This window comes from Parasteatoda tepidariorum, chromosome 9 (genome assembly GCF_043381705.1).
Source record: "Parasteatoda tepidariorum isolate YZ-2023 chromosome 9, CAS_Ptep_4.0, whole genome shotgun sequence".
Taxonomy (NCBI): Eukaryota; Metazoa; Arthropoda; class Arachnida; order Araneae; family Theridiidae; genus Parasteatoda; species Parasteatoda tepidariorum.
Window position 1 is genome coordinate 66,896,788 of NC_092212.1, and position 26,342 is coordinate 66,923,129.

The 26,342-nt window shown below is 29.1% G+C and overlaps 2 protein-coding genes across 5 annotated transcripts in view; one reads left to right on the forward strand and one right to left on the reverse strand.

The window, feature by feature from the left end:
* Window positions 1–4,439, reverse strand: part of LOC139426428 (thyrostimulin alpha-2 subunit-like) — a 69,346-nt gene extending 64,907 nt beyond the window's left edge. Inside the window, exon 1 of the mRNA XM_071185292.1 lies at window positions 4,317–4,439. The gene's annotated coding sequence lies outside the window, so the exon portion shown is untranslated. The remainder of the gene's footprint in view (window positions 1–4,316) is intronic.
* Window positions 4,440–10,053: 5,614 nt separating this feature from the next.
* LOC107447709 (putative GTP-binding protein 6) lies at window positions 10,054–25,122 on the forward strand. 4 transcript variants are annotated; one of them, XM_016062702.3, is made up of 9 exons: window positions 10,054–10,689; window positions 13,599–13,780; window positions 16,876–16,965; window positions 18,806–18,917; window positions 19,935–20,055; window positions 20,175–20,383; window positions 22,512–22,660; window positions 23,171–23,326; window positions 24,943–25,122. In XM_016062702.3, exons 1-9 carry the CDS (start codon window positions 10,267–10,269, stop codon window positions 25,103–25,105), a joined length of 1,605 nt encoding a protein of 534 aa, XP_015918188.1. In that variant the 5' UTR covers window positions 10,054–10,266; the 3' UTR covers window positions 25,106–25,122. The 4 variants fall into 4 exon arrangements, with proteins under 4 accessions (XP_015918188.1, XP_015918190.1, XP_015918191.1 ...); XM_016062704.3 differs by having other exon boundaries at window positions 10,108–10,444; XM_016062705.3 differs by having other exon boundaries at window positions 10,109–10,420.
* Window positions 25,123–26,342: the final 1,220 nt, after the last annotated feature.

A 26,342-nucleotide genomic window follows, 5' to 3' on the forward strand; every position in this document is an offset into this window, starting at 1 on the left:
CATTTGTTCTCCTATCTCGAGTTACCACTCGTTTCAGGTTTCGCCTGTCTCGGTCATTTAGGGGCTGTGGACGCCCGGTATGGTGTCTGTTGTGGACTGTGACACCCTCATTCACCCATTCTCGGTAAACTCTCGACACGGTTGACCTTGGAAAGCTGAATTCCTGAACCACTTCCGAAATGGAATGTCCCATGCGTCGGGCACCCACAACCATGCCGCGTTCGAATGCCGTCAACTCACGACGATGCTGCATTTTACCTGATCACTCACACAGCCACTTCAAGCAATGTCTAGCACACAACTGAGACAGTCGCGGAGGCCACCAGGTGGCGTTGGTCACACGTGCTGTCCATCCACAAATCAGAGCCCTGCTATCCCATGAGTTTTACTCAGTCAGTGTATCTTCAGCAGATATTAATTCAACTAATAAATTTATATCAAATCTGATATAACAAATATTTCGGACATTTGGCAAAGCGACTATGTGATTGTTGACATTCACCGGTGAAAGTCGACATTCTCTTGATTTCGGTCATTCACAGTAGCATATATATTGGGTCCTCTGGGAAGTTCGTGCCGATTTTTGATAAGTGGAGCTCCCTGTCAAGTGGTAGCCAAACATATACTATAAAGTTCATTTCTTGCTTTTTTTTTCTTTTTAAATAGATTATTAAGTTTTCTTGATCACCACAAAGATTTGGAACCCTATAGCATTCATAGAAATCTGAAACATGAGAGATAACTATACTCGAAAATGAGGTGGTTGCAAAATTAGGAAAATCTCGGATTGCTTTGATGTTAGCTACCCTTCTTAGGCTGATCTACGAGAGCTCCACCTGTCAAAAATCGTCACAAACTTACAAGACGACCCAATATATAAAAATATANGGAATTGCAGGACCAGTTGGTGAGCGCTTGGTACCAGATACCTCAAACTACCTATCAGCACCTTGTGGAATCAATGCCACGGAGGGTGCTAGCAGTTTTGAGGGCTAAAGGTGGTCTTACATGTTATTAGCATGGTGATCATAATGTAATGGCTCTTCGGTGTATATTTATAATACTACTTACAAAACGTCCAGCAGTCTCTCAAAATTATTTTATTATGCTGGTATATAAACTTTTATCTTGAAATATATTACATGTTTTTAAGAAGGTAATACAAAACATTCCTGATCTCTACCATAATTCGATAACTCAAACACATATAAAGAATTATGTTATGAATAAGGTGAAACTTGATAGCATTTACAGAGATTCAAACTTGCTCTAGATAGCGGATAAATATTTTTGAGTGGTACTCCTTCAATGAAAAATTCTTAGTTAAGCAAATTCGATAAATAGGGTTTTTATTCCCTACTACTTCTAAATAATTCAAATGCTTATGTGACGCGCTCTTTTGTTAACAGTGAAGGAGGAAATCTGTAAATGGACATAACCGGAAATCTGTAAATTTTTGTTTGTAGATCTTTTTACTTTTTTTTTATTCTTAATTCTTCTTTTTTTTTTTTCTTTTTTTTTGGCATATCGGGATTAGTTGGCATCTCTGGTTAAAACATAAACTAGCTACCACCAGAAAAATCTTACCATAAAGCGCACGGAGTTGGCAGCCCTGCGGATATGTATTTATTGATTACAATTCGTTCAGACTTTCCTTGACTCAATTTTTTCATTGAAGCGGCATGCCCTAAAAGGGTTAAACTAAGCTTGTAACTCCCAATGTGACGATCACTAGATTCCTGAAAAATACTCCATACGCATTACTCCATATTTTAATTTGACTATAAATATATTTTATCCAGCAATCCCCTGAAGCTATTATAGTGGTATCATATATTCATATCATATCATATATCATATTTCATCTTTTTAAAAAATAACATTTATGTGTAGTGAATTCTTTTATTTGTAATGTATTTTATTTTATTTTATTGCATTATTTTAGGTACTTTTAAGCTTTGTCATTAATTAAAATAAATCTTGTAGAGAATAAGTAATCAGGACAATATTTTTAGACTAAAATTGGTTCCACTTTAATTTAACTTGTTTTTTATTAACAGCAATTGTTTATTTAATTGTAGCCCTATGATAAACTGGGACACATTGTCCAAACTAGCCCCTTGGGAGTGGTGAGGACAAAGAAGTTATATTTTTTAAGAAAAAAACTTTAAAAAAATCTATATATCCAAATTAGAGTGAGTATCATTTAAAAGAAATTTTAATAGAAAAAAATACTAGATATGTTATGTTAGATATGATATGTGTTTCCCAAATGAAAGTGTCATAGCTGTAATGACTCAGCCATATAAGTAACTTATAAGAAGTCATAAAAAAGAAGGCATAAGATTTTATGGCTAATTTGTCGTAAAAACTGCCACTGTATTTTGCCATTAAAATTGCCATTCTATATTGCCATAAGAACTTATGTTTTTATGGCAAATTTATTAAAATCGTTTTCATAAAACTATCATTGTCTCTTTCCTATATGAAAAGTACAAATTATAGTCTAAATAAACTATTAAACTTGAAAAATAACGTTAAATTTATATTAATCTAGTCATTTTTTTCATATTTGATATAGAACCTGTTTCAAACTTATCATTATTAAATAAATAAATATATTAAATAATTTAAGACTGAGAAATTATTTCATAAAAATCCGTAATAAATATATTTTTTTTACTAACTATCTTTAAAAAAATTTTATCAACTTCAATAATCACTAGCCGCCGAATAAGTGATTGAATTTATAAGAAAAATTTTTTTTTAATATTTTGAACAAAATTAAAATAAATTAATGAATTTAATAAAATTTGTAAAGTATCAAGCTTTTCATATTAGAAATGGAAGTTGTTTTTTGGCCTATAAATAACGCTATAAAGGCAAATTAATTTATAAATTGAGGAATAAACTCCAAATTTCAAAAGAATCCTTCATAAATTTAACACTAAAAAATTTTAACGTTTTTAATTATCACGTTCAGTCGAATTAGTAATTTAATATACGTGAAAAATTATTACACAAAAACTAAAATTATTAAACTTGTAACGAAACTGATTAAATGAAAATTTATATTATACTTTCAAGGCATTTAATATTTCATATTATAAATAAACACTGTTTTAGGATTACTAACTATATAATAAAAGAAAATGAAAATTGATTTATAAACTTAGGAATTAACGTCCAATTTCAAAGCAACCCTTCATAAATTTAGCATTAAAAAATTTCAACATCTTCAATAATCACTTTTCGCCGAATTATTAATTTAATATACGTGAAAAATTATTATACCAAACCTAAAGAAACTGTTAATATTTTAAAAACTGGTTGATTAAAAATTAATATTTTATTAGCAATGCATTATAATTTTCATATTGTAAATAGACACTGTTTTAGGATGACTAACTATGTAATGAAAAGAAATTCAAATTATTTAATTAATTTATAAACTTAGGAATAACGTCCAGTTTCAAAAAAATCCTTCATAAATTTAACATTAAAAAATTGCAACATCTTCAATAATCACATTCCGCTGGATTATTAACTTGTAAAAGAGTGGTTAATTAAAAGTTGATATTTTATTTACAAGGCATTATAATTTTCATATTGTAAATATACACTGTTTTAGGAATACAAAATTATATAATTAAAGGAAACGCAAATTAATTTAACGCCTAATTTCAAAGAAATCCTTCATAAATTTAAGATCTTAATCATTAAATCTTTTAATTAGCAGCTTTAACCAACATTTTCTGCCAAAAATTAACTTTATCTTCAGAGAAAAAATCTTCAAAATCTGAAGAAAATGTAAAAATTTAAATAAAAGTTTTCATATTAAAGCTGATTTAAGGTAAATATTATAAAGTAAAAAATAAAATATGCAATAATTTATGAACAGAGAAACCAACGTCAACTGTAAAAGAAAAGAAAATTATTACACTTATCCCAAAAAATGAAAAAATATTTAATTAATAACAATAATGCTTATAATAATACTTATAATTACTATATAGGAGTTATGTTTTTCCTTGTATAAACAATAAAAGGAAATTATAATAATAAACATATAATTTCTGGTTTTCTGTATATAAACAATATAAATATAGAATTTTTTTAAGCAAACATAAATTATTATAGTAATTATTAAAAACAGCATAACAGTTTTCAAATAATTCAACTATTCTATGAATTTCAAACGTATATTTTAACAACTTTTAATAATTGCGTTAAACAAATATTATAATTATAAATAAAGTTATGCTTTTTCAAAAAAAAAATCCATATGATTTATTAAAATTTTATAAATATCCTACCTGTAATGGAAAATTCTACCCGTCTTTAATATCTGCTGAAACCAAAATTTAAACCTGCTCCAAACTCGGCGCGCACTGGTTGAGCACCACTTCTGTATTTCACTGACCGAGCGAGCAACAGGCGCCAAAAAAGACTCATTAATAACAGGTGGTTGTGGTTTCTTTATTCACTAATAGAGGGCAGCAGCATTCTTGTTAAGAATTCACTAAAATTGCAGGCAGTGGAATATGGATAGGAAGCAAAATTGTTTATTCAATGATGTTATGTAATCAGAAAGCTCATTGCGTCTGTTTTAAAATAAAAATATTGTGTTACAATTGTAGTTTATACCTAACCGAAACGAAATTATTCGCTTATTTATTTCATATAATTACTATTTTCTCCCATAAATTCAAAATTTTATGAACTGAATTTAAATTTGCTAGAAATATTTTCAAATCGTGAAGGGATTGTTACTGTTGTTAATACTCAAAATTAGCAGTATGTACAAGAGGGAGAAAAATTTCATGCAATTAATTATTTAAATTAGATTTGTATTAGTAATTTAAGTAAAAAAAAAAAATTATTTCTGACTTGCATATTCTACAATCCTCACAAAATATTAACATGTTATAAGCCTTATGTAAAATATATAAAATATAACGTGTCGAAGTTGGCATAATAGTTGCAGTCAAAAAATCATTAATAATGGCATAACTGTACTTTTATTATTTTTTTTATTCGACTGTGGCCAGGGACCTCTACTTACATAAATATAGCAGGAAGAATTTTTTTTACATTTAAAACTGTCGCAAAGCTTCTCTGCTTAATTATTGACTTTAAAAATATTATTTAAAATAATTTTGACTACCACTTCAAAGAAATTAAATATGTAATTATAAACTATTTTAAGTTAAACTGTAAAAAAATACAAAATATTCCTGCATGACATTCGGTTGTAACATTACTACCAGTTCGAAAAATCATCCTAGAAGAAAATAAAAGATAGCCAGTATACATATAATATTCTTTACCGAAACAAAATTCATTTGACTACCACTAAATTTTAAAAAAAAAGTTTTTAGAATTATGCATAGAATTATTTGCAGTTCATTCAACGCTAAAAAATGCCAAAAACGTCTAACAAAGTAAGAAGTGAATTCATTTTTTTTAATTTATTAAATTGCTCTATCGTAATTATCACCCTGACGTACGATGCGCCGGAAAAAAAGACGAACAACACTAAATTACTTTTGATCTAACGATCAGATCTTCACGTTCTAAGACTCATTCTTAATGGTTCTAAGGGACCTCAATATACTTATTAATTAGTGCAGACGATATTAGAAGTTACGAAATCAGACATAAAATCGTACTTTCGTTTTTTTTTTTTTTTTTTTCTTAAAGTCTGAATAAACTTACCCTTTTTTTTCAGGAGTTCGGATTTCAGACCCCAAAAATATCTAGCAGACCCAATCTGCTAAATATGGTCCCCGTAACTTGGTCAGGAGAGTAGTCTAAAGTTTAGACCCCTTAACGTATTTCGCCATATCTCGAGAACTTTTTTAATGAATTGAAAACTTTTTGCACATACTAGTCAAATTCCTTTAGCCAAAGATAATTCTTGGCAAAAAATAAATAAATTTTAGCATTTATTTTTTTATTATGTTATTTAATAACAGTCGAAAAATTTCGAATTACAAGATCTAAAATTTTTTACATCATTTTAAAGTATGTAATTTTGCGTGACAAAATATAAAATTTAAGCGAAATGGTTGAATAGTTCAAATCAAATCAAATTTTGAATATACTTCTTTAAAATTCTATTTGTCAGAAACTATTCAACCGATTTTGCTCAAATTTTGTATATTGCCATGTAAAATTACATACTTCAAAATGACGTAAAAAATGATGTGCTTTATAATTAAAAAAAATTTTGACTTTATTAAATGGAATAATAAAAAATCATTATTATATACTAAAATTAATTTTTCATAGAATTATCTTTGAATAAACAAATTTTATAAGTGTGTGCACATTTTTCAATTCGCTTAAAAAGTTCCCGAAATATGGCAAAATACGCAAAAAGTGAAATTAACATTTAATGTTCCAGACTTCGTACTGCTCTCCTGACCATTTTTCCCAGATGACAGACACCCCTATATTTTTGGAGTCAGAAATCCGAAGTCGTTGAGAAAAAGGTATGTTTATTTAGTATATTAGAAATCACCCCCTCTAACCATTAAGAATAATTATCATACAATCAATCAATTATACAATCATGCAATCAATCCATCCATACTTACATACAATCATCCATCCGTCCATTCATTCAATCATACAATCAATCAATCATACAATTACTAAATGAATTATGAAATCACTCAATCATATAATCAATCACACAATCATACAATCATTCATGCAATTAATCATACGATCAATCATTCATACAATTAATCAATCATGAAATCATTCATACAATTAATCATACGATCAATCATTCATACAATTAATCAATCATAAAATCATTCAATCAATCATACAGTCAATCATAAAATCAATCACACAATGATACAATCAATCCATCTATCCATCCTTCCCTCCGTTCATACATGAAATATGATATCTCTGAGTGATCAATCATACAATCATTACATCCATCCATTTATTCATACAATTAATCAATCATACAATCAACCATACAATCAATCAAACACACAATCAATAATTTAATTATGCAATCAATCCATCCATATACCCATTCATTTATAAAATGAATCAACTAATCGAACAATCACTCATACAATTAATCAATCATACAACCAAATAATCAATCAATCATACAATCAATCAATCCTATAAAATAACTTATAAATTCAATGGAATTTTGTTTAATTCCAATGAATATTTATAAAGTTATAACGAAAAAATGAATATTTTATAAAAAATGTCCATTTTTTCATAAATATTTACTCTTGGCTTACGAAACTTTATGGAGTTATTAAAATAATAACTAAAGCAATCGATACAAGTTAGAAGCTTATTGTTTGATTTTCTGGAATAGGGTGCTCAAAAATAGCTGTTTTCTATCGTAATTTATTTATGGGCCTCTCAATGGTCTGAAAGCTTTAAATTTAATTGCTAAATTTGAAATATGATATGTATGAGTAATCAATCATACAATTAATGATACAATCAACTATGCAACCATGCAATCAATCATACAAACATAAAATCAATCTGTCCTTTCATCAATCATACAATCAATCCTTCAAGCAAGCAATCATTCATTAATCAATCATGCAATCAATATCACAATCAATCATAAAATCAATTAATCACGCAATCAACAAATCCATCCATTCATAATTTCAATTAATCATTCAATCAATCAAACAATAATGTAATCAATCATATAATACAATCAATCACAAAATCAATCATACAATCAATCGTACAATCAAGTTAATTTTTTCGTCTTGCGTTTTTTTTCTCCTTTTTGCTATAACTTCATTCTTAAATGTTCAATGGAATTAAAGAAAATTTTTCGAGAAACTTAGGATAATATCGTAAATTTGACGAATAAAATTGTGTTTCGGCGAATTCGCGATCGCAACACTCGAATACGCCATCTGGGGAGAGACCGGTTTCATGCTTTTAGCCCTTCTCCCTTCCCTCTCCTCCTCTTTTCAGTTGTATAGGAATGTACTACGATATTTTCCCTTTTCTTAATATTTTTCCTTTTTATTTAATAAGAATATTTTTTAAAATTTCCATAATACTTTTCTTTAGAACTATGTTTAATGTAGTTTTCAGTTCCATATAGTTTTTCAAGTTAAAGGATTTCAATCTATATGAAAATCAAGAGAGAAACTAACGTACTTCCTTCCTCTATGACTTTCCACACGCTAATGGGGAAAGGATGTGAAGTGTTGCCATAGGAAAAAAGTTCTGCTCAACGCCACCTGCAGCCCATTTCGATCGCCAATTATTTTTTCCACTGGAAAGAAAAATGTGTATTCAACTCGATCCTCAAAATTATGTCAAAATGATTTTTTTTAAACAAATCAATATTTTTTATTCGATTAAAGTAATTTTTGGTAGTTGCGCTGCATAATAATTAGAATTGGGGCCAAATAATATAAGCCAGAAACAAAATACACAATCAATCATACAATCAAGTTAATTTTTCCGTCTTATGTTTTTTTTTCTCTTTTTAAATATAACTTCATTCATAAATATTCATTGGAATTAAAAAAATTTTTTAGAGAAATTTAAGATTAATATCAAAAATTTTGATTTTGAATTTAAAAAAAACAATTCGTTGAAAACTGTTCAAGATATGAATTTTTAAGCTATTTCTATTATACTGAGAAAACGTAGAAAATATTTTTAAAAAAAAAAAAAAAAATTTAATATTTTTTTAAGAATTGTATTTGGCAACTAATAATAAAAACTTTATTTGAAAATCTTAAAAATTTAAAAAGTTTCGAGCAATTTCCTAAGTAGTTTTTGCACATTTTGAAGGAAAGCACAAAATGATAAGGGATTATCCACAAATTTCATTTTGTACTATTAAACAAGATTTATTATAAATGAGTCCCGCATTGTCGGGGATCACCTCCTTACTTCAATTTATAGCATCATTGTGAATCTTAAACATTTCCATCGCTGCTTTGCAAACTGTAAGTCAATTCAAACTTGTGAGAATGTTGTCCCGCAGTGAACTGATCGTTTAAGACACGGTTTCCAGCAGATCACCGAAGTCAAGTATCACTGGCTGAGGTCAGTGTCCGGGTGGGTGACCACTTGGATTAGTCTGCATGAGGACCGATGTAGTGTGGCATTGATCCTCGTTAAACTGTTCTAGTGTAAAATGCTCGACTTCGCGTGCAGGTCGACGGGCTACCGAAACGGGAGAGCCATCCTCTCTGCAGAGGATCACAATTGTGGTGGCATGTCTTCGGATCATCCTCTAGGATGTTTCCCAGACCGTTGCCAATTCCCCATTGTGCAGCTCTAGTGCGACCTAAATGAACTACAAGAACAACCTGTGAGAATGTTGTCAGTTTTGCATCAACTACTGATTGATTGTTACAACGCGGTTTTGCATGTTCTGCTTTTTATTTTGAAGAATGAAGAGAGAAGCAAATCGTTTCATTTTTGGTGTTCAAGTGACGACTGTTCCGTTATAATTTTTTACGACCCAAAGGGTTAATCAGTTCTCTAGTAGTAGTAGTAGTAGTTCATTTACGTCGCTCTAGAGCTGCACAATGGGCTATTGGCGACGGTCTGGGAAACATCCCTGAGGATGATCCGAAGACATACCATCACAATTGTGATCCTTTGCAGAAGGGATGTGTCATGTATTTTATCTTCAGTGTAAATGCGCCTTGCAGCGACTCAACTCAACTCCATCTTTTGTTATCCCGCGCTAGNCCCATATCGCGCACACTCGGTCACCATGCAGACTGATCCAAGTGGTCACCCACCCGCACACTGACCGCAGCCAGTGATACTTGACTTCGGTAACCTGCTGGGAACCGTGTCTTAACGATCAGTCCACTGAGGGACCAAACAGTTCTCTAAATCTGATATTTGAAGCTTAACTTTATTCATCAAAAGACTAGTGTCAATGCTTCACTTTAACAGTGATAGAAGAAATTAACAGTTAGCAACTGCTAACGGTGACATTAATTTTTCACTCATATTGCCATATATTAGCAGTAACTGGTGAAATAAAATATAAATTCACTTGAAAAAGCTAAACATAAGGTAGATAAGTGAACAAAAACTGATAGCCGGAAACTGTCTAATATTTTTAAAAATAAACAAATCAAATTTTATGAACTGCTCTATTGAAACTGCGCTATTTTCTAAAATCTCTTTTTATGAACATTTAATGCTTCTTTTAATTTTGCCAAGAAAAGTTTTCGTATTTTTCAGTGAAAAATTATATATATAGCAATGCCTCTTGTTAGTAAACTAAGACTGTGCAAACTACATCATCTTCTCAAATTGCATTTCCCTTACTGTTGCATGCATTCAAAACCCTCATTGAAATTATCCACGAATGAAATAAGGACAAGAGAGATGTCGTGCAAATTTAAATATTTTCGTGGTATGCTATTTTATGGAGAAATCGGTAAATCATTTAGTTCTAAAAACGGATCGAATAATGAAGAAAAAGATTTAGATCTGCCAGGGACAAATGTAGATTATGTAAATAAAGAACTATACAGACATCCTGAGCAAGGACATAATGTACTGATAATACAGCCTCGAGTTAAGCAGGGTCCAGATGGGGAAAAAAAGTCCATTGCAGAGTTAAAATTATCTGAAGCGGTTTCGCTTGTAAAAACGTTGAAAGACTGGAAAGTTCATGAAGATGTAAGGACGCATTTCCGTATCGTAATCTGTCACGTAAACTGCAATCGCTAAGGTGCCAAACTGATTTAAACTTGCAATTTTCGAAATTAAAAAAAAAAAAAAGCTTGTATTGGTTAGATNTTATTCCCCCCCCCCCCTATATGAAGAAGTTACTGTGAAATATTTTCCTTCGTTTCTCATGGGACGATTATTTTGGTGTAGATTACGATACGGAAATCTTCCCTAATGTTAGAGTCGATTTTATATTTATGCAATGTATAGGGTGACCTGGGGTAATTCCTGATCAAAAAATGCAAACATCAATTTTGTAAGAAAACTATTCAAGATGGAATTATAATATTTGATGGAAGTTTGAGGCTATATGAGATTAGTCCTAGGCTACCTTGTATTGTTTGAAAATCTAATTAGAATTTTAAATTTTTAGTGATCAAGAATTACCCCTTCTCTTGATCTTTTCTGGGGTAATTCCTGATCACTTCTGGGGTAATTACTGATCACCAGTTTTAATCATAAAGGGGCTATTTAAAAATAATTATACAGTGGTAATTAACAAATAAGACATCAAGATCAAACAAATAAACCTAAAATATATGTTTAAGCAGCTAACAAAACGATTTATTTAAAAAGCAAAAATAAAGGTTAACACTTTAAATTTTCCAAAAATCTTTGTATTGTGCCATACATTTTAGGCAAGCAGCCAACTCATTCTCATGTTCTGCTGGAATATAAGAAAGAGTTCCCACATGAGTTACTTTTGCTGGATTTTGTAACTTCATTAAGGGAGAGTGTAAAGTTAAGTAAGGTATGTCAACAGCTCTCACACTGAAATTTTCATTTTCAATCACTAAAAGAAATTTACTAATTAAGAATTTTAATTACTAGAACTAATTTTGCTTTCTAGAAGCTTAGTATCCTTTTTAGGCTTATAATTTCTCACCATATTTATATTAGTCTATTTTATAAACTTAAAAATTATTCTAACAATGTACGCACATAAAATTAAGATAAAAGCAAGGTAAGACAAATCGGAACACATTTGTCTAGCATACAGTTAAAAACAAATTTTGTGATTAAATTGGGTTAAAATATATTTTATAGTCGTTCCACTTGATAAATATGAACTGTTACTTAAGAAAAGACAATTACCTATTTATTAGCTTATTTTGATACTATTTATGAAAAGAAATGACAATGATCAGGAATTACTCCAGTGATCAATAATTACCCCATCTGTAGGGGGCAACATTTGATATAGTTTCCTATAATCAATTATAATGTTTACAGTAGATGTGAAATAATTAAACAAGAGCTTACACTATTTTCATATCAAAGAAAGAGAAAGTAACTCAAAATATTTATTATTAAGAGAAGGAGGGAGATCTTTGCAGAAATGTGCACTTTTTGAAATCCATCTTTGAAATTTAAAATACAGAAAGCAGTTTAAAAGATGCTTATTTTGTTAGATTAAACAAAAAACTATTATTAAGTAAATGTAGTTATACCTTAGTAAAGTGTACAAGCATTCTTGTCCATGTCTCAAATTTAGGAAAAAATTATTTTTTTAAAATAAAACTTAGGTGTTCATTGTTTACCCCAGAAACAGAGTGATCGTGAATTACCCCGGGTCACCCTAATAAGCTGAGTGGCCCTAGAACAGAGAAAAATTAGAGAGTTTTATTAAACTGGAAAATTATATATCAAATTTCAGGAAATTGCATACATTTTCTACTAATTATTTAATATTTTATGCTGAACGACAGGTGTTGTTTTCATTTTAGTTTGTTATCATAGTGTTAATAGTTTAAGTTTTTATTTTATTTTGAGTTTTGACTCTTTTGGTGCCATTGCCCGGTTACCCTGTACTGATGTATTTTCAAGGTTAAGTGCCACTGCCTGATATTTTCTACCATACTATGCTGTAGTAGGACCACCTATTAATTCATAATGTTATTATATATATATATATATACACCATATATATATACCGTGACAGAAACGGAGCAACACGGCGACATTGGTGCAGAACTTTACAGAGTTCTTGCATAAAGATTTTCTTTCGAAAAGTAAAAAAAATCTACTTTTCTTTTCTATAGAAGTTTACCCATAATATTTTAATCATACAGTTAGATAATCACTTTTTGACACGCTCAATTTATGCCGATAGTATTATAAGTCGATGTAATGTTTCGATTGTATTTTTAGCACATGGTTGTTAAATATCCCGATATATTTCGAACAATATGGAAAAATACGAATCATGCACTTGAATATTTACTTTTTAAGGCAATAATTCTATTGAATTTTTGACAGTTATTGCTATTAATGTCTTGTTTTTAAATTCGATAGTTTTTATTACAACAACCTAATCTCTAAAAGAAACACACGCATTTGAGAAGTCCGATTTGGGCGATTTCGTCGGCAATCTTTTTTTTCGGCAATTACTGGATCAATTTACAAAATGCGAAGAAAAAAATAATTTTTGCGCTCCCCCACCCCCCCAACAAAATGTAGGAATATCACCCTTAATATTAGAATAAAATATTATTGCATGTTCAACTTTAAAAATTATAGCTTTTTTTTTGTAAACACAGCTCTTTTGTTATTTTAAATTAGTAAATTATTAAAAGTATCTTTCAGAAAGATATTAATGCTAGAGAGTTTTGTCGCAGATAGCTCGAAAAAATTATGTCACTGGGTATCTAAATAAATGCATACACTTGTCAATTTATTGCTGGAGTAAGAACCTGGCTCATACATGGTGTGGTTTGTTATCCAAATTCAATGGGTGCAAACGGGAACCAATATGGAAATATGCTCTTGTTTAATTGTCTTTTCTAATTTTTATTGTCTTATTTAAAATCTATGTTTCAAAATCTAACCTTTAGTTCTTTTCTAATTTTTTTATCTAGCATATAATTCCGGTGACAAGTTTGAAGTCTAGTCTCCTTTTTGGAAAAGGAAATCTGGAAAAAATTAAGATGATCATAAGAAGAAATCCAGCAATTACAGCAGTTTTCATAGGTATTGATGTTTTAACTGCTGTTCAAAATGCAAAATTAGAAGACTATTTTAAAGTACAAGTATTTGACAGGTTTGTTTTATAAAGTAGCCTCTAAACGAAACTTTTTTTCCATTAAAATTGAAACTGGACATATTTACATGCCCTCTAATTACTGCAGATTTTCTACAGTTTCAGAAAATATTTTTTCTTGGTGTTAGCGGTAAGATAATGTGGTGATATAAAATAATACCGAAGAGCACCTGTTTTATTTTTAGGGAGATCTCTATTCATGTATACTTCATAAAAGCGTTCATAGATAAAATTATCTCAATAAAAAATCTTGCTCAATATAATTTTCCATCTGTTTCTTTAGAGAACTCAAAGCCTCTACTGTGCATTATTCTCATACTTTTAAGTTCTGATAAAAGTGCGAGGGAACTCTTTCTGTCTTAAAACATTTTTCTTTAAATTGTTGCGACTGCAAAAATTATTTTGTAACAGCCTCAAATTTTGGGGATATGTATTTAGATAACCTTTCAAACATTATATTCGAAATGTAAAAAATTTTGCAGAAATGTATAAAAATTTAACTTAAAATACAGCTAAGATTTCCTGTGACATATAGATTATTAGTTAGACATGAGATTTTGGACAAATCTCATGTCTAACTAATTCATCCAATTAAATTTTCATCAGCATCCAGGATATTTTGTCATCTTTACAGTTCTTTCTTTTTATATATATATTTAATTATTTTGACTTCTTTGTTATGTTTTCAATGTTGAAAAATAACCACACTAGTAAAAAGTAATTAGTGCTTCTTCAAAATGTATTAAACTTGTAAAATTTTTAATCTATGAATTGATCAAGATTGACGTAATGCGCTAGAAATTTAAACTTTTGGACCATCCATAAATAATGCCACAATTTTTTTTCAATATTTTTTATCCTCTCTTTCACTTTGTCACACTTCACCATATCTCTGTTTGACCCTTGTCACTCTATATTATAAAAAGATATATAATCACTTAAACATAACCTATGTTATATATCATATTTCATTTTTAATTTTAAACTATTTTTTTTCCTGGCATTTGTGAGCATAGCAGCAATATTGATTTAGGTGTGTATACTCATTTTATCAGGGATGAGATTTTTCCGCTTTTTAGCGGATTTCCACTTTTTTCATTTTTATCTCTTGAATTTCAGTTTTTTTTATCAAAAATTCAGATTTTTCTAAAAATTTCACTTTTTTATATAAGTATTCCGCTTTTTCAGAAAATTCACCAATTTTCAAAGAGAAACAGAAAATTCAAACTACATAGCTCAATCCTTTCTCATTTTTACTTATTATAGCTATTTTCTCCCCTTTTACTCGCAGCAGATAAGATTTTCCGAATTTTTTACCCGCCCTCCAGATAGATCCGATTTTTGTAGTTCAAACGACGCTGTTTCTGACAAGCCATTTAGAGGTCCCAAGCCTGGAGTCTGCCAATATCTCGATTCTTATTCACACGATTTTAATATCAAACATAGCTTTTCATATTTGCGTGTTGAGATTCTTATTCACGCGATTTGAATATTGTACGTCGTGCTTCGTATTTACGCCTTTTTAAAAACCTATGAAGCGATTCGTATTCCCGCAAGTTTAAAATTCAATGTCTTGATTTGCTCATGCTGTTTATAATATCAAACATTGATTTTCATTTATACGTGATTTTAAAATAAGGCATTGGGATTCGCATTCACGCATTCTAAAAATTATGCATCATAATTCTTATTTATGCAATCTAAAAATTACGCATCATGATTCGTATTTACGCGATCTAAAAATTATGAATCGGGATTTGTATTTACGCGTTTTAAAAATTCTATATCCCAGTTTGTATTTTCTCATTTTCAAAATCGTATATCTAGTTTCATATTCATGTGATTTCAAAATCCATAATTGTTATTCATATTCACACAATTTTAAGATCAACTCTCGCGATTCTTGTAAGAAGTAAATTTTTTTTAAAAATTAGTTACTATAAAAGTGACTGTTTTTCTAACGACGATTATTAGTATGTATATGTAAGTGTTACAACATCAGAGAAACTGGAAGGGAATATATTCAAAACTTACATTCTGTGCTTGCAAAGAAGAAAAAATAGGATTTGTCACAAGATGTTTGAAAATGGACTAACGACTAAATATAGCAAACATAAAAGATATAGGAAACAAAAGCAATAACTTAAAAAGGGATTCAATTTAATTTTTTTTTGTTGGAAAAAGAGTTAATAGTTAAAAGAGTTAACTCATCATCAAAATTTTATTTGTAATTGCTGTTATTTATGCTATAAAATGCAAAATTCTTATCAAATAAAAAACAATTATCTAAACAGTTGCTGATTGTCATGTAATTTTTCAAACTAAAATACCAATTTTTGTATGTTAAGGAGTTACTATATATTTCTACTTCACTGTTATTGATATGTTTCAAAGGGCTGTAGTTAGATTAGACTATAACATGAACATAATGATTTGGTCCATTGTTAAAGTTTTTTTTTCCCAATATAATTTAAAAAGTAATATTACTGATATATTTGCTATAAATCACATAACAGTATTTATTAAAAGAAATGAAATATTAATGTATATTCTCAGTAGTTTTAATTTGCTAAACCAGGTAGTTTTTCAAGTAATAATTGTCTCTTATGTGAACTGAGGAAAAATATAATTTCCAGCTTTATTTTTTCAATTGGTAATTTTTATTTTCACTAAATGTTAAGTAGCAATGTAATCATTTATATAATAATAGATTAGTACACAATTGTATGTCAACACATTATTTATTACTTTAAACTGTCTGGAATTTATTATTAAAGGGTTGCGCTTGCGTAAATTTACGATCGTGGAAATTCAGCTTTTTTGCCTTTTGGCTAATCTCATCCCTGTTTTATTGAAAATATATACATTTGTAAATATTTATACACAGTGGAACCTTGATTTTATGTTAAAATTTCTTCTTCTGAAATTGAATTTGTAGAAAATTAATTCATCAGAATTACTTTATCACTATTTTGCTAATATGAATCAACACTTAAAGCTTGTTCATTATATTCAATGGAAAAAAATTGCACTAATGGAGTTTTATTTCTTGTTTATGTTTACTTGCATGTTAATGTTATTGAATTGCTTTTTAGGTATCAAATAATTCTGCAGATTTTTCATGAACATGCTCATACCAAGGAAGCTAAGTTACAACTTGCTTTAGCAGAAATACCATATTTAAGGTGAGAGATTAAGTCAAGTATCAACTAAGGAGTATGTTATAGTGTGGGAAAAGGCTTCATGAAAAGTTCTATTTTGCTTGCATTAGTAATTTAAAGTTCAAAGTATTAAAAAAAGGGAGTTCAGTTAAATCATAAAGTTTTAAATGCTAAAATTTTCTTTGCAAAATATCAAAATGCAAATAAATGATGAAAGGATTATTTTCCTGATGTGTAATCCAGAGTAATCTTGCAATAATTTGTATGCATTTTGATATTTCGCATTTTGATGGTATTCACTTAATTTACCTGAACTCTTTTTTTTTTTTTTTTTTTAAAAGTTAATGTAGGAAAAACAAAATTTGCCATGAAGCATTTCTACTATTCTTCTTCTTTCAGAGGGAATACTATACTGCTGTAGAAATTTTTAATGTCAAATTCTGTTTTACCTCTATCAGTATTCTAAAATTAAATGTTTATAGAAAAAGGAACAACTCGAATTTTATTCTTTTGCCCAAGAGAGGGCGCTCTGAACTTTAATGTTTACTTCAGATTGTAAGAAGGTTTCAACTGGAACAAATGTAAGTGTTTGCTCTGATTGTTATTTTCCGTTAGTTTACATGTGTTAAATGTCGTCCTTGTCAAATAAAATGTGAAGTCCTAAAATGACTTATCTAAATTATTACTAGTAAAGAGCAACTATCTCCAAAATTCATTAGAAAAGAACCAGGGTAAACAGTAAACCATGGAGTTTCCAATGTTGAAATAATGTTATCAAAATGCAAACAAATTATTGCAGGACAAGTTTTTTACTTCTTAACCCTATGTTATCCTGTCATAATTTCTAAGCATCATGATTTTTTGAAAGTCTTTTTTTAATCAGTTGAATCTTTCTTGTTTACTTTAACTTATTTTTTCTATACTTTAAATTTTCAATTACTTTTGTAGGTGAAAGAAATTTTGCATTTCGAGATTTCTTGGCTGCATACCATCCTCTTAACTATATACCGTATTCTCCGAATATAAGCCATGAATTTTTAGCAAATTTCCAAAAGTTTAAGTTGGGGATCAGCTTATAATCGGATGCACTAACTTTGAAAAATTCCTGATGGACATCAATATTTCTTCTTCTGCCAAGCTTTAACGATAATCAGTAAACATGATGAAAGGTTCATACAAGACATAAAAGTTGAAAACAGAATGCCTAAATATAAAAATTGAAAAAGGAACACATAAATAGAACAATTTAAATGGAATACTTGTATTCTTTAATCTTCTTATTAGAAAATTGGAGGATCCATGCTTCTTTTACCCACAGTGCAGCCCTTTCTAGATCTACCATTATTAACCCCTTCCTTCTCGCTCCCGTGAAAATGATGGGTGAGGTTTCACCCTCTATTTCTCGCTCCCATGAAATTTCGGGCAGGAGTGTTCAGTAGTAACACGCCAATAAGAATAAAACTAATTCATTTCTTTTGCCTGGAAAACATTTTATTTCTCATTTTACACACCAGATGGCAGTAGCAGGATATTTTTAAGGTAATTGTAGATAATTAGTTTATTTTAAACTAGATGTCAGCACTAATCAAATATATGTATTTGTGATTGGATAAAAAAATAAGCACTTTTATGAACGTTTTCTTGAAAATCAACCGATCGTTAAGGGGTTAAAAGAGAGGGAGCACATTTTTATTTCCAAGCACAGCATTCCTTATTTTTCGTATGTCGTCTAATATACAATTTTTAAATTTGGTTGAATTTCCAAATAGATAGCCTACTCTATGGCTTATACATGAATAAGCTTATATTTGGAAATATATGGTATCCATTATTTTCTTATCTTATTTGCTATGTTCAATTTCAGGATAAAGCTTGCTATCCATGAACATACACGATTTTCAACTGTGTTCTTTGGAATGAATCATGTAGGAGGGGAAGGCGAGACATTTATGGAAATGCGTAGACGCCTTTTGAATGTAAGTTATTTTATTGCTATAAAAAAAAATTTTTTTTTAAGTTTTCTGTTTTTATTTCAAAAATTCTTATTTAAAAAATTTTTTTGACTGCAGTGTTCTCCATAAGCATTTTTTTAAGGCAGTCCACCCTGCTTTCCCTTTGATCCCAATAAATGCACCCTCTTTTTGCCCTTTTTGTAAAAAAATGCCGCCATCCCTCAAAAGCACTTAATTCACCATTTATTATACATTGATAAAATTATATGTGTTTGTGGGTTTAATTCAGATTAGTATTACAAATATTTACTTTGTTAGGATTATTCTCAACTGGTTAAACCTCTGAAAAAAGTGTCTTTTTTCGGGGAGATATTAATAAATTTTTTAAGTAATTTTAAATTTTAAAACTATTTTTAAACAAATACCTTTTTTTTTGTAAAAGAAAAAAATGCTCCTTTAAATGTTCATTCTCTCATAGTTTTCAGTGTAAAATATGGAAAAAAAGACTTTCACATTCTTTACCAATAAATCATTTTTTGTTTTACTTTTTTGGAGAAAAAAAAATAAAGATATTGATTTTAGCATGCCTTTAATTATTTTATTATTATTTTAACTAAAAAATTTTCTCTTGTTTTACTGAAAAAAAATACTTTTTGAAATTTACAGATAATATAGTATAAGAGGGTAATTTAAAAACTTTAAGAAAAAGCTTCAGTTATTGCATAATATTAGGCATTTTCATAAATTTTTACTGTGTTACGTGAGTGCCCTTTCAAAACTCCAACTGCCCTTTTCAGAGAGGAAGTGCCTTGCCCTTTTTTGTTCTTAAAGAGAACTCTGATTCGGGCTTTATGAGTAATAGCAATGAGAAAAAAACTGTTTGACCCTGCAAAATTATGTAATCAGTTGATAAATATTGTTTAATGCTTAAAAATAATCATTTTTATAATAAAAGTAATTATTAATAATAAACATGTTCACTAAATGTTGTCTTTAAAATGTATAACGATGAAAAGTGACATAAATATTTTATCTATCTAGGAGCGAGAATTAAAATTGAAAAAAGCTCTTGAAAAAATTAAAAATCAAAGAGAGTTCATAAGGAAAAGTGAAAGTAGGAATGCCCTGCCGATTGCTGCTGTAGTTGGTTATACAAACTGTGGTAATTACTTTGATGTATCATTAATATCACTATACTTGCATAGTATTATTTTTTATTGAGAAAATGTAAGTTTAAGTATATTCTTATTCGTATGACACATATTTTCTTAATGTTTATAGGTAAAACAACATTGATTAAGTCATTGACCAATGACACTCGTTTACAACCTGAAGATAAACTATTTGCTACACTCGATGTAACACTTCATCCAGGTCTACTGCCGTCCAATCAAAAAATTCTTTTTATTGATACTGTTGGATTTATTTCTAATGTCCCTACAACTTTGATACAATCTTTTAGATCTACATTGGAAGAAATAGCATTAGCGGTATGTATTTTACACTTTTCAAGTTCATAGGAATCTTTGATTATTGTATGAATAAAGGGACGGAATATTTAGCATGTTCTGGTGCATCTTTATTTGCTAGAAACGTTCTAAGAGAAAAGGAAAATTTTATATAATTGAATTTTAGAATTATTAACGAATTGGAAAATAATAAATTTGATTATTTTAATTTTGACTATGTAAGGCAGGGGTGTCAAACTCAAAAGCTAACTTGGGCCAAATAAACAATGCTTAACTTTAGGTGGGCCACAGGAAGAAAAAAAATATCAATCTTCATAGAAACAAATATTTTTATTTTGAATAGCACATTGTAGTAAACATATATTAAGTTAAATTATTGTTTGATACTTGACATCTCTTCTCTGCTACTATCTTTCCTATTTCGGGAGAAATTTTTTTGGCTGAGACTACTTTCAAAATTGACCCAACATGAGCGTTATTAATACGGTTTCGGACAGGAAATTTATTTCCATTCATAACAGAAAATAATTGCTTGCACTGATAAGTACTTCCAAACATGGAAATAATTTCATATGCGAATTTTCGAGTATTTTCAAACCTTGCCGGTAAATATTTGTAAAATTCAGACATAACCACTTCAATGAATTTTGCCTTCAAATTTGAGTCGCACTGAATCTCAATCACTTCCATTTGCATACTACTGGAGTCTATATTTATTGAGAATAGGGATGAAAGCAAACAAAATTTGTTTTCCGAGGAATTTAAATCTTTAAACCTTGTTTCAAATTCCGTTCTAAGATTTGAAGTTTTTTCTGCGTATTTTTGATACGATGCAGTATCCCTAGAATGGCAGGTGCCGCAAGCCAATTAGAATTTTGCATTTTCGCACGTACAATTTGAAATGATCCGTATAGTTTATAAATAAAGTATATTATAATTTCATATGCTAGTTTCCTTTCTAATTTATTTTTACTTTGCATCGGATATATTGACTGGGCCACAAAAATGTTCATCTCGGGCCGCGAGTTTGACACCCCTGATGTAAGGTATAAAAAGTTCACAATTTAACACTTTTGCTGCTGAACTGCGACCAGTGTGAGATGATGCTTCACTGCCTAACATGAGCAGCATGTGATCAAAATATTCTGTCTGGAAAATTCTAAATATTACTCAGTATTATATACATACTTATATTTTTTTTACAACTTTTCAATCATATAAGTGTGATCCATGGTGGCTCAGAGGATAGAGCGTTCTCCCAATGAGGTGACCCAAGTTTGAATCCCAGCAGCAGCTGGTTGATACGAATACTACTTCTGGTTTGCATCAACCACAGTGCTGACATAAAATATCTTCAGTGGTAGACAGATCATGGGTTAGAATCTCCTTGCCGTTGGGCTAACCATAGGAGGTTTTCATTGTTTTCCTCTTCATGTAATGCAAATGAAGGTTAGTTCCATTGAGAAGTCCTCCACGGAGGTTAGTTTGTCCCAATGCTTGATCAAGGTGTTCCCTTGTCTTCTGGTTCAACGCTGGTTATAAAATTTTAAAAAAAAAATCATATTGTAAAATATTATTATTTTTTTTTAATCATAATTGTAAGAAAGTAAGTGGCTTAGTGGAAAATCATCTCATGATGTCCATTCTGTTAATGGAATAAAAGTGAAATTTTTTCACTAAAAAATTTAACAGATTAATTCAGATTTCCTGATCTGTATTATTATTAGAATGTAGAAAACCTAACAATTTTTTAAAAAAAGAAATTTTTTTTAAATTTTACCTTAAAAACTACGACAAATCTTTGGAGGGGTTTTCTTCTTAATATTTTATACATTGTGCAAAATTTAATAAAAATGTTTAACTAGTGTATTACAAAAAATAAGTGTGGAGTTTGCCTCAACATTATTAAAAGTAAAAGGAAGAAATAATAACCACTTATCATTTTAATTTATTATAATCTGTAACATATTTTGTGTTTTCAAAGTATAGTGCATGGCATATAATTTAAAGTTTTAATTTATGTGTTGTATTATGTGACTTGTTAAGCCTTAATATAAAGTTTCTTAATATTTTGCTTTCTAAGATAACTGTTAATTTTGAACTGCATTGCTGTCAATTATGCATGTTAATTTTTTTTTTTTTTTTACAGGATATTGTCATTCATGTCAGAGATATTAGCCATCCTGATACAGAGGCTCAGAAAGAAACAGTTCTAAAAACTTTAGAAGAGTTAAATTTGCCAGAAAAATTGATGAATTCAATTATAGAAGTTAGAAATAAAATTGATTTAATAGATGAGTAAGCGGAAAATTTTATTCAACTAGTTTTATTTTCATCTATTAGAATTAATAATGTGTAATTTTTTATATTGAAGATAGTTTTTTAACATATACTACATGCAATATATCTTAAAAAAACTATAGTGCATGTTGTGAAAAACAAGGGAAAATGGCTAAATCATCCTTCAAATTACAGAACATTTTTTATGATTATTTAATGTACTATTTTAATCACATTGTTTTGTTTTTTTAAATTAAAGTTAAGTTTTTTTTTTAAATTTTTAATAATTTAGGTCTTTTTAAAGACCCTGGAAAATACCTTTTTAAATATTTTAAGCTATTAATAATGGTACTATAATTTGAAAAACTCTATATAGTTGATTAAACTATATTATTGAGTTATTTCCATGTTTCATTAAAGAAGGTATTACTGCTTATTAATATTTGTAACATTAGCTTACTTTTTAATTGTTAATTTAGATTGCAGTAAAATACTATTTAAAAAAATATGAATTATTTATTTTTTTAGCCCCAATTTACATCAGGATTCTGATGCACTATATATTTCTGCAACTGATGGAACAGGACTGCCAAAACTTTTAGAATCCCTAGAACAAAACTTGTTTGAAAATACAGAATTTGATGTTCAACTATTGAGAGTGCCTAATGGTGGTAAAGAGTATAGGTAATATATTTCTCATTTAATCATTATATTGTGTAATTAATTTAATTTAAAACGCATTAAGTGGATTTAAGTTTCTAAAGATTTAAATTATCTTATGTTACTAATCAAGCTAAAATTCTTGAAGTTATCTGTGTGAATTAAATTGTTTATATGTTAATGTACTACCAACACAAAGACAGGGCCCAAAGTTATCCTTAAAAAAAGAAAGTGCCCTTAAATGTCCTTAATTATTAAAAATTTCAATAAATGTCCTGAAATTTTCGGGATTTTTTTTCCAAATTTTTGTTGAAGTTAACAGAAAGAAAAAATATTATTTATCTAAAAAAGGATTTCTAATTCAAAAACTATGTTATATGCTACGGGTGCATAACCTTTCTTTTGAGTGAAGGGCCATTTGCACAGCAGGTAGATTAATGAAGGGCTGCACTCATATTTAGTCATGTTAGCATCAAATATGATAATTTTTATACAGACATCAGCTTTCTAAGCACTAAATATTTTATCAGTAAACTTAATAACATATTTGCAAATATTAAATACTTTAATTATTTGAAATTATTTAAAACTAAAAAAACTGATTTTAAAAATAAATTTTTTTCCATTTTTTACAATAATTAATTTATCAAACATATATATATATATAAATATTGAGAGGGTGGTATAAATTCTAACCAAAAAGAAGGTTGCAGAATGAAAGTGCAAAAAATGTGTGCATTTTATAGAGTAATATAAATTTGAATTAAATATTTTAATTAAAAAATGTATAATGTTAATGAAAATTTGAAATGTTAAAAGAAATATTTTTATTGCGTTCAGAAGTTCCCCCAGGCTGCACATCAACAGTCTGCAGGCCGCAGGTTGTGCACCCTTATTGTATGCCATGAAAAAAAGTAAATAACAAAATGAACAACATAGCTCATCAAGTACGATATTAATCCACTTCCAGTATTAGAGACAATTACCCTTGATTTGATGGCATAAAAGCATTCGATGTTGGAGAAATATATAATAAGTTCTTATTATAAGTTAATTCTTCTCTCTACTTCTTTCTCATCACAATATCATACTCTACTGTTTTTCACTAGAGAATCCTCGTATTTTGCTACTACTTTTCCATATTTAGTCAATTTTCTCTCCTTTTTTTTGTATTAAAAAAAATTGCATAACTTTTACAAAAAAACTGAGATTTTTTTAAAAAATTTTTCTTTTTCACTTAAGTGCAAGAACTACTAAAACTATTACCAATTGTATATCTGTGAATCCATGCTGGGATTACAAATTGCTCCCATTAAAGAATCAGCATCCTTAAGTTGTCTTTAATTTTAGAGGCAATTTTGTCCTAAATTTTATATTTTGGACTTCCAGCGCTGCAAAGAGGGCCCAATCTCTTCTCAGTATCGAGTTACTTTTGCTTTATTTTGTAAATAATTCCTCTAGAAAAAAGTTCATAACCTTTGAAAGCATTGTGAAAATTAAGGAAGAGGATGCTCCTGAACTTTTGCCTCCCCCCTCCCTTTTTTTTCTTCAATTGGAAATAATTTTTATAATAGCAAATATAAAAATTTAAATAAAATATGTTTTATTTTTAACTGATTTTTTTTATTATTAATTTATAGTTGGCTGTTAAGAGAAGCAGCAATAAGAGATGCAATGGCAGATACCGATGATGCCAATTACCTTATATTAGAAGTCATAATCTCATCATCAAATTTATCCAAATTCAAACACGAGTTTGGAGATTTAACAATACAAATTGAAGACTTGAAATGCAATAAATAAAAGTTTCTTTTCATTTTTCTGATTAGTATTCTTTATATACTTGATAAGACTGATATTTATTCAGATTGATGCATATAGGATGATTCATAACAAGAGGAACTGACAAGAGCTTCTAACTTCTAAAGCAGGTAGCGAACTATGATCAAAAATGTCATTTTACGCCACAATAGGTACCTCCCTTATATAATTTTACTGTTTATGTCCCTTTGAACCACTACTTTTTAGATAAATTATATTAAATTTATATTTCATAATGACTGTCGAAAAATGCACTTAAATTATCCCAGCTGTAAATAATAAGAACGAAATTCTGGAATCTATATATATATTTCTCTTACACGGCGACAAAAAAAAGCCTCATTACAACTCCCCGAATGGCAACGCTAGAAAATCGACCAATGGTTGCTGCTAAAAATGTCACATGTCAAATCTAGCTGAGATGGCTCAACATATAGCGCTTTTAAAAACGGAAACTGAAATAACCAGAGAGAGCATAAGCTAGGCAGAAGTGAGTAGTCTTTGTTGATAGATCTCTATTTTAGAATTTTGTGGAAAGCGCTTTTTTTCACAAATTTATGTATTACGAATTTATTTGACGATTTTTTATTTATGCTACGAATTTATTTGTTTTACTAGAATTTATTTGTTTATGCTGGTTTTTCCATTGCAATTCACTTAGTTCAATTTTTAATGGACTTAATTATAACCAAAATTTTAACCTTTTTAAAGAGATATCAGTTTTAGAAATTTTATCTTAAGATTTTATACTATAGCACATTTCTAATAGGTTTAACGAATTACATGTCATTTATTTTAATTCAAATTTATTTTAATGACTTAGTATTTACTAAAAAGATGTAATTTCTTTTTTAAAAAAAAGTTGTTATATGGATTTGAATGATTGTTTTGAATTCTTAGAATTTTGTGCATTTGCAATGCACCTAAGTTAGTAGCGAGCGAAGCAAACCATATAAGATTGCGCAGCCCACTAGTATCTTTTAATTATGCTTGCATTGAGTTACAACTAGGACTGGGCTATAAATCGATGTATCGAGACATATCGATTTAACGCATATATCGGCACGACGATACAGCTACTTTCATTCAAGGCGATGCATCAGAAATCTGATTTAAGCCGTCGAGTAAAGACAACCAGCGCAAAACGATATAGCGATATAAGACACGCAAGGATATAAGAAAACGATATAGCGATATAAGACTCTTCTCTTACGTTCCG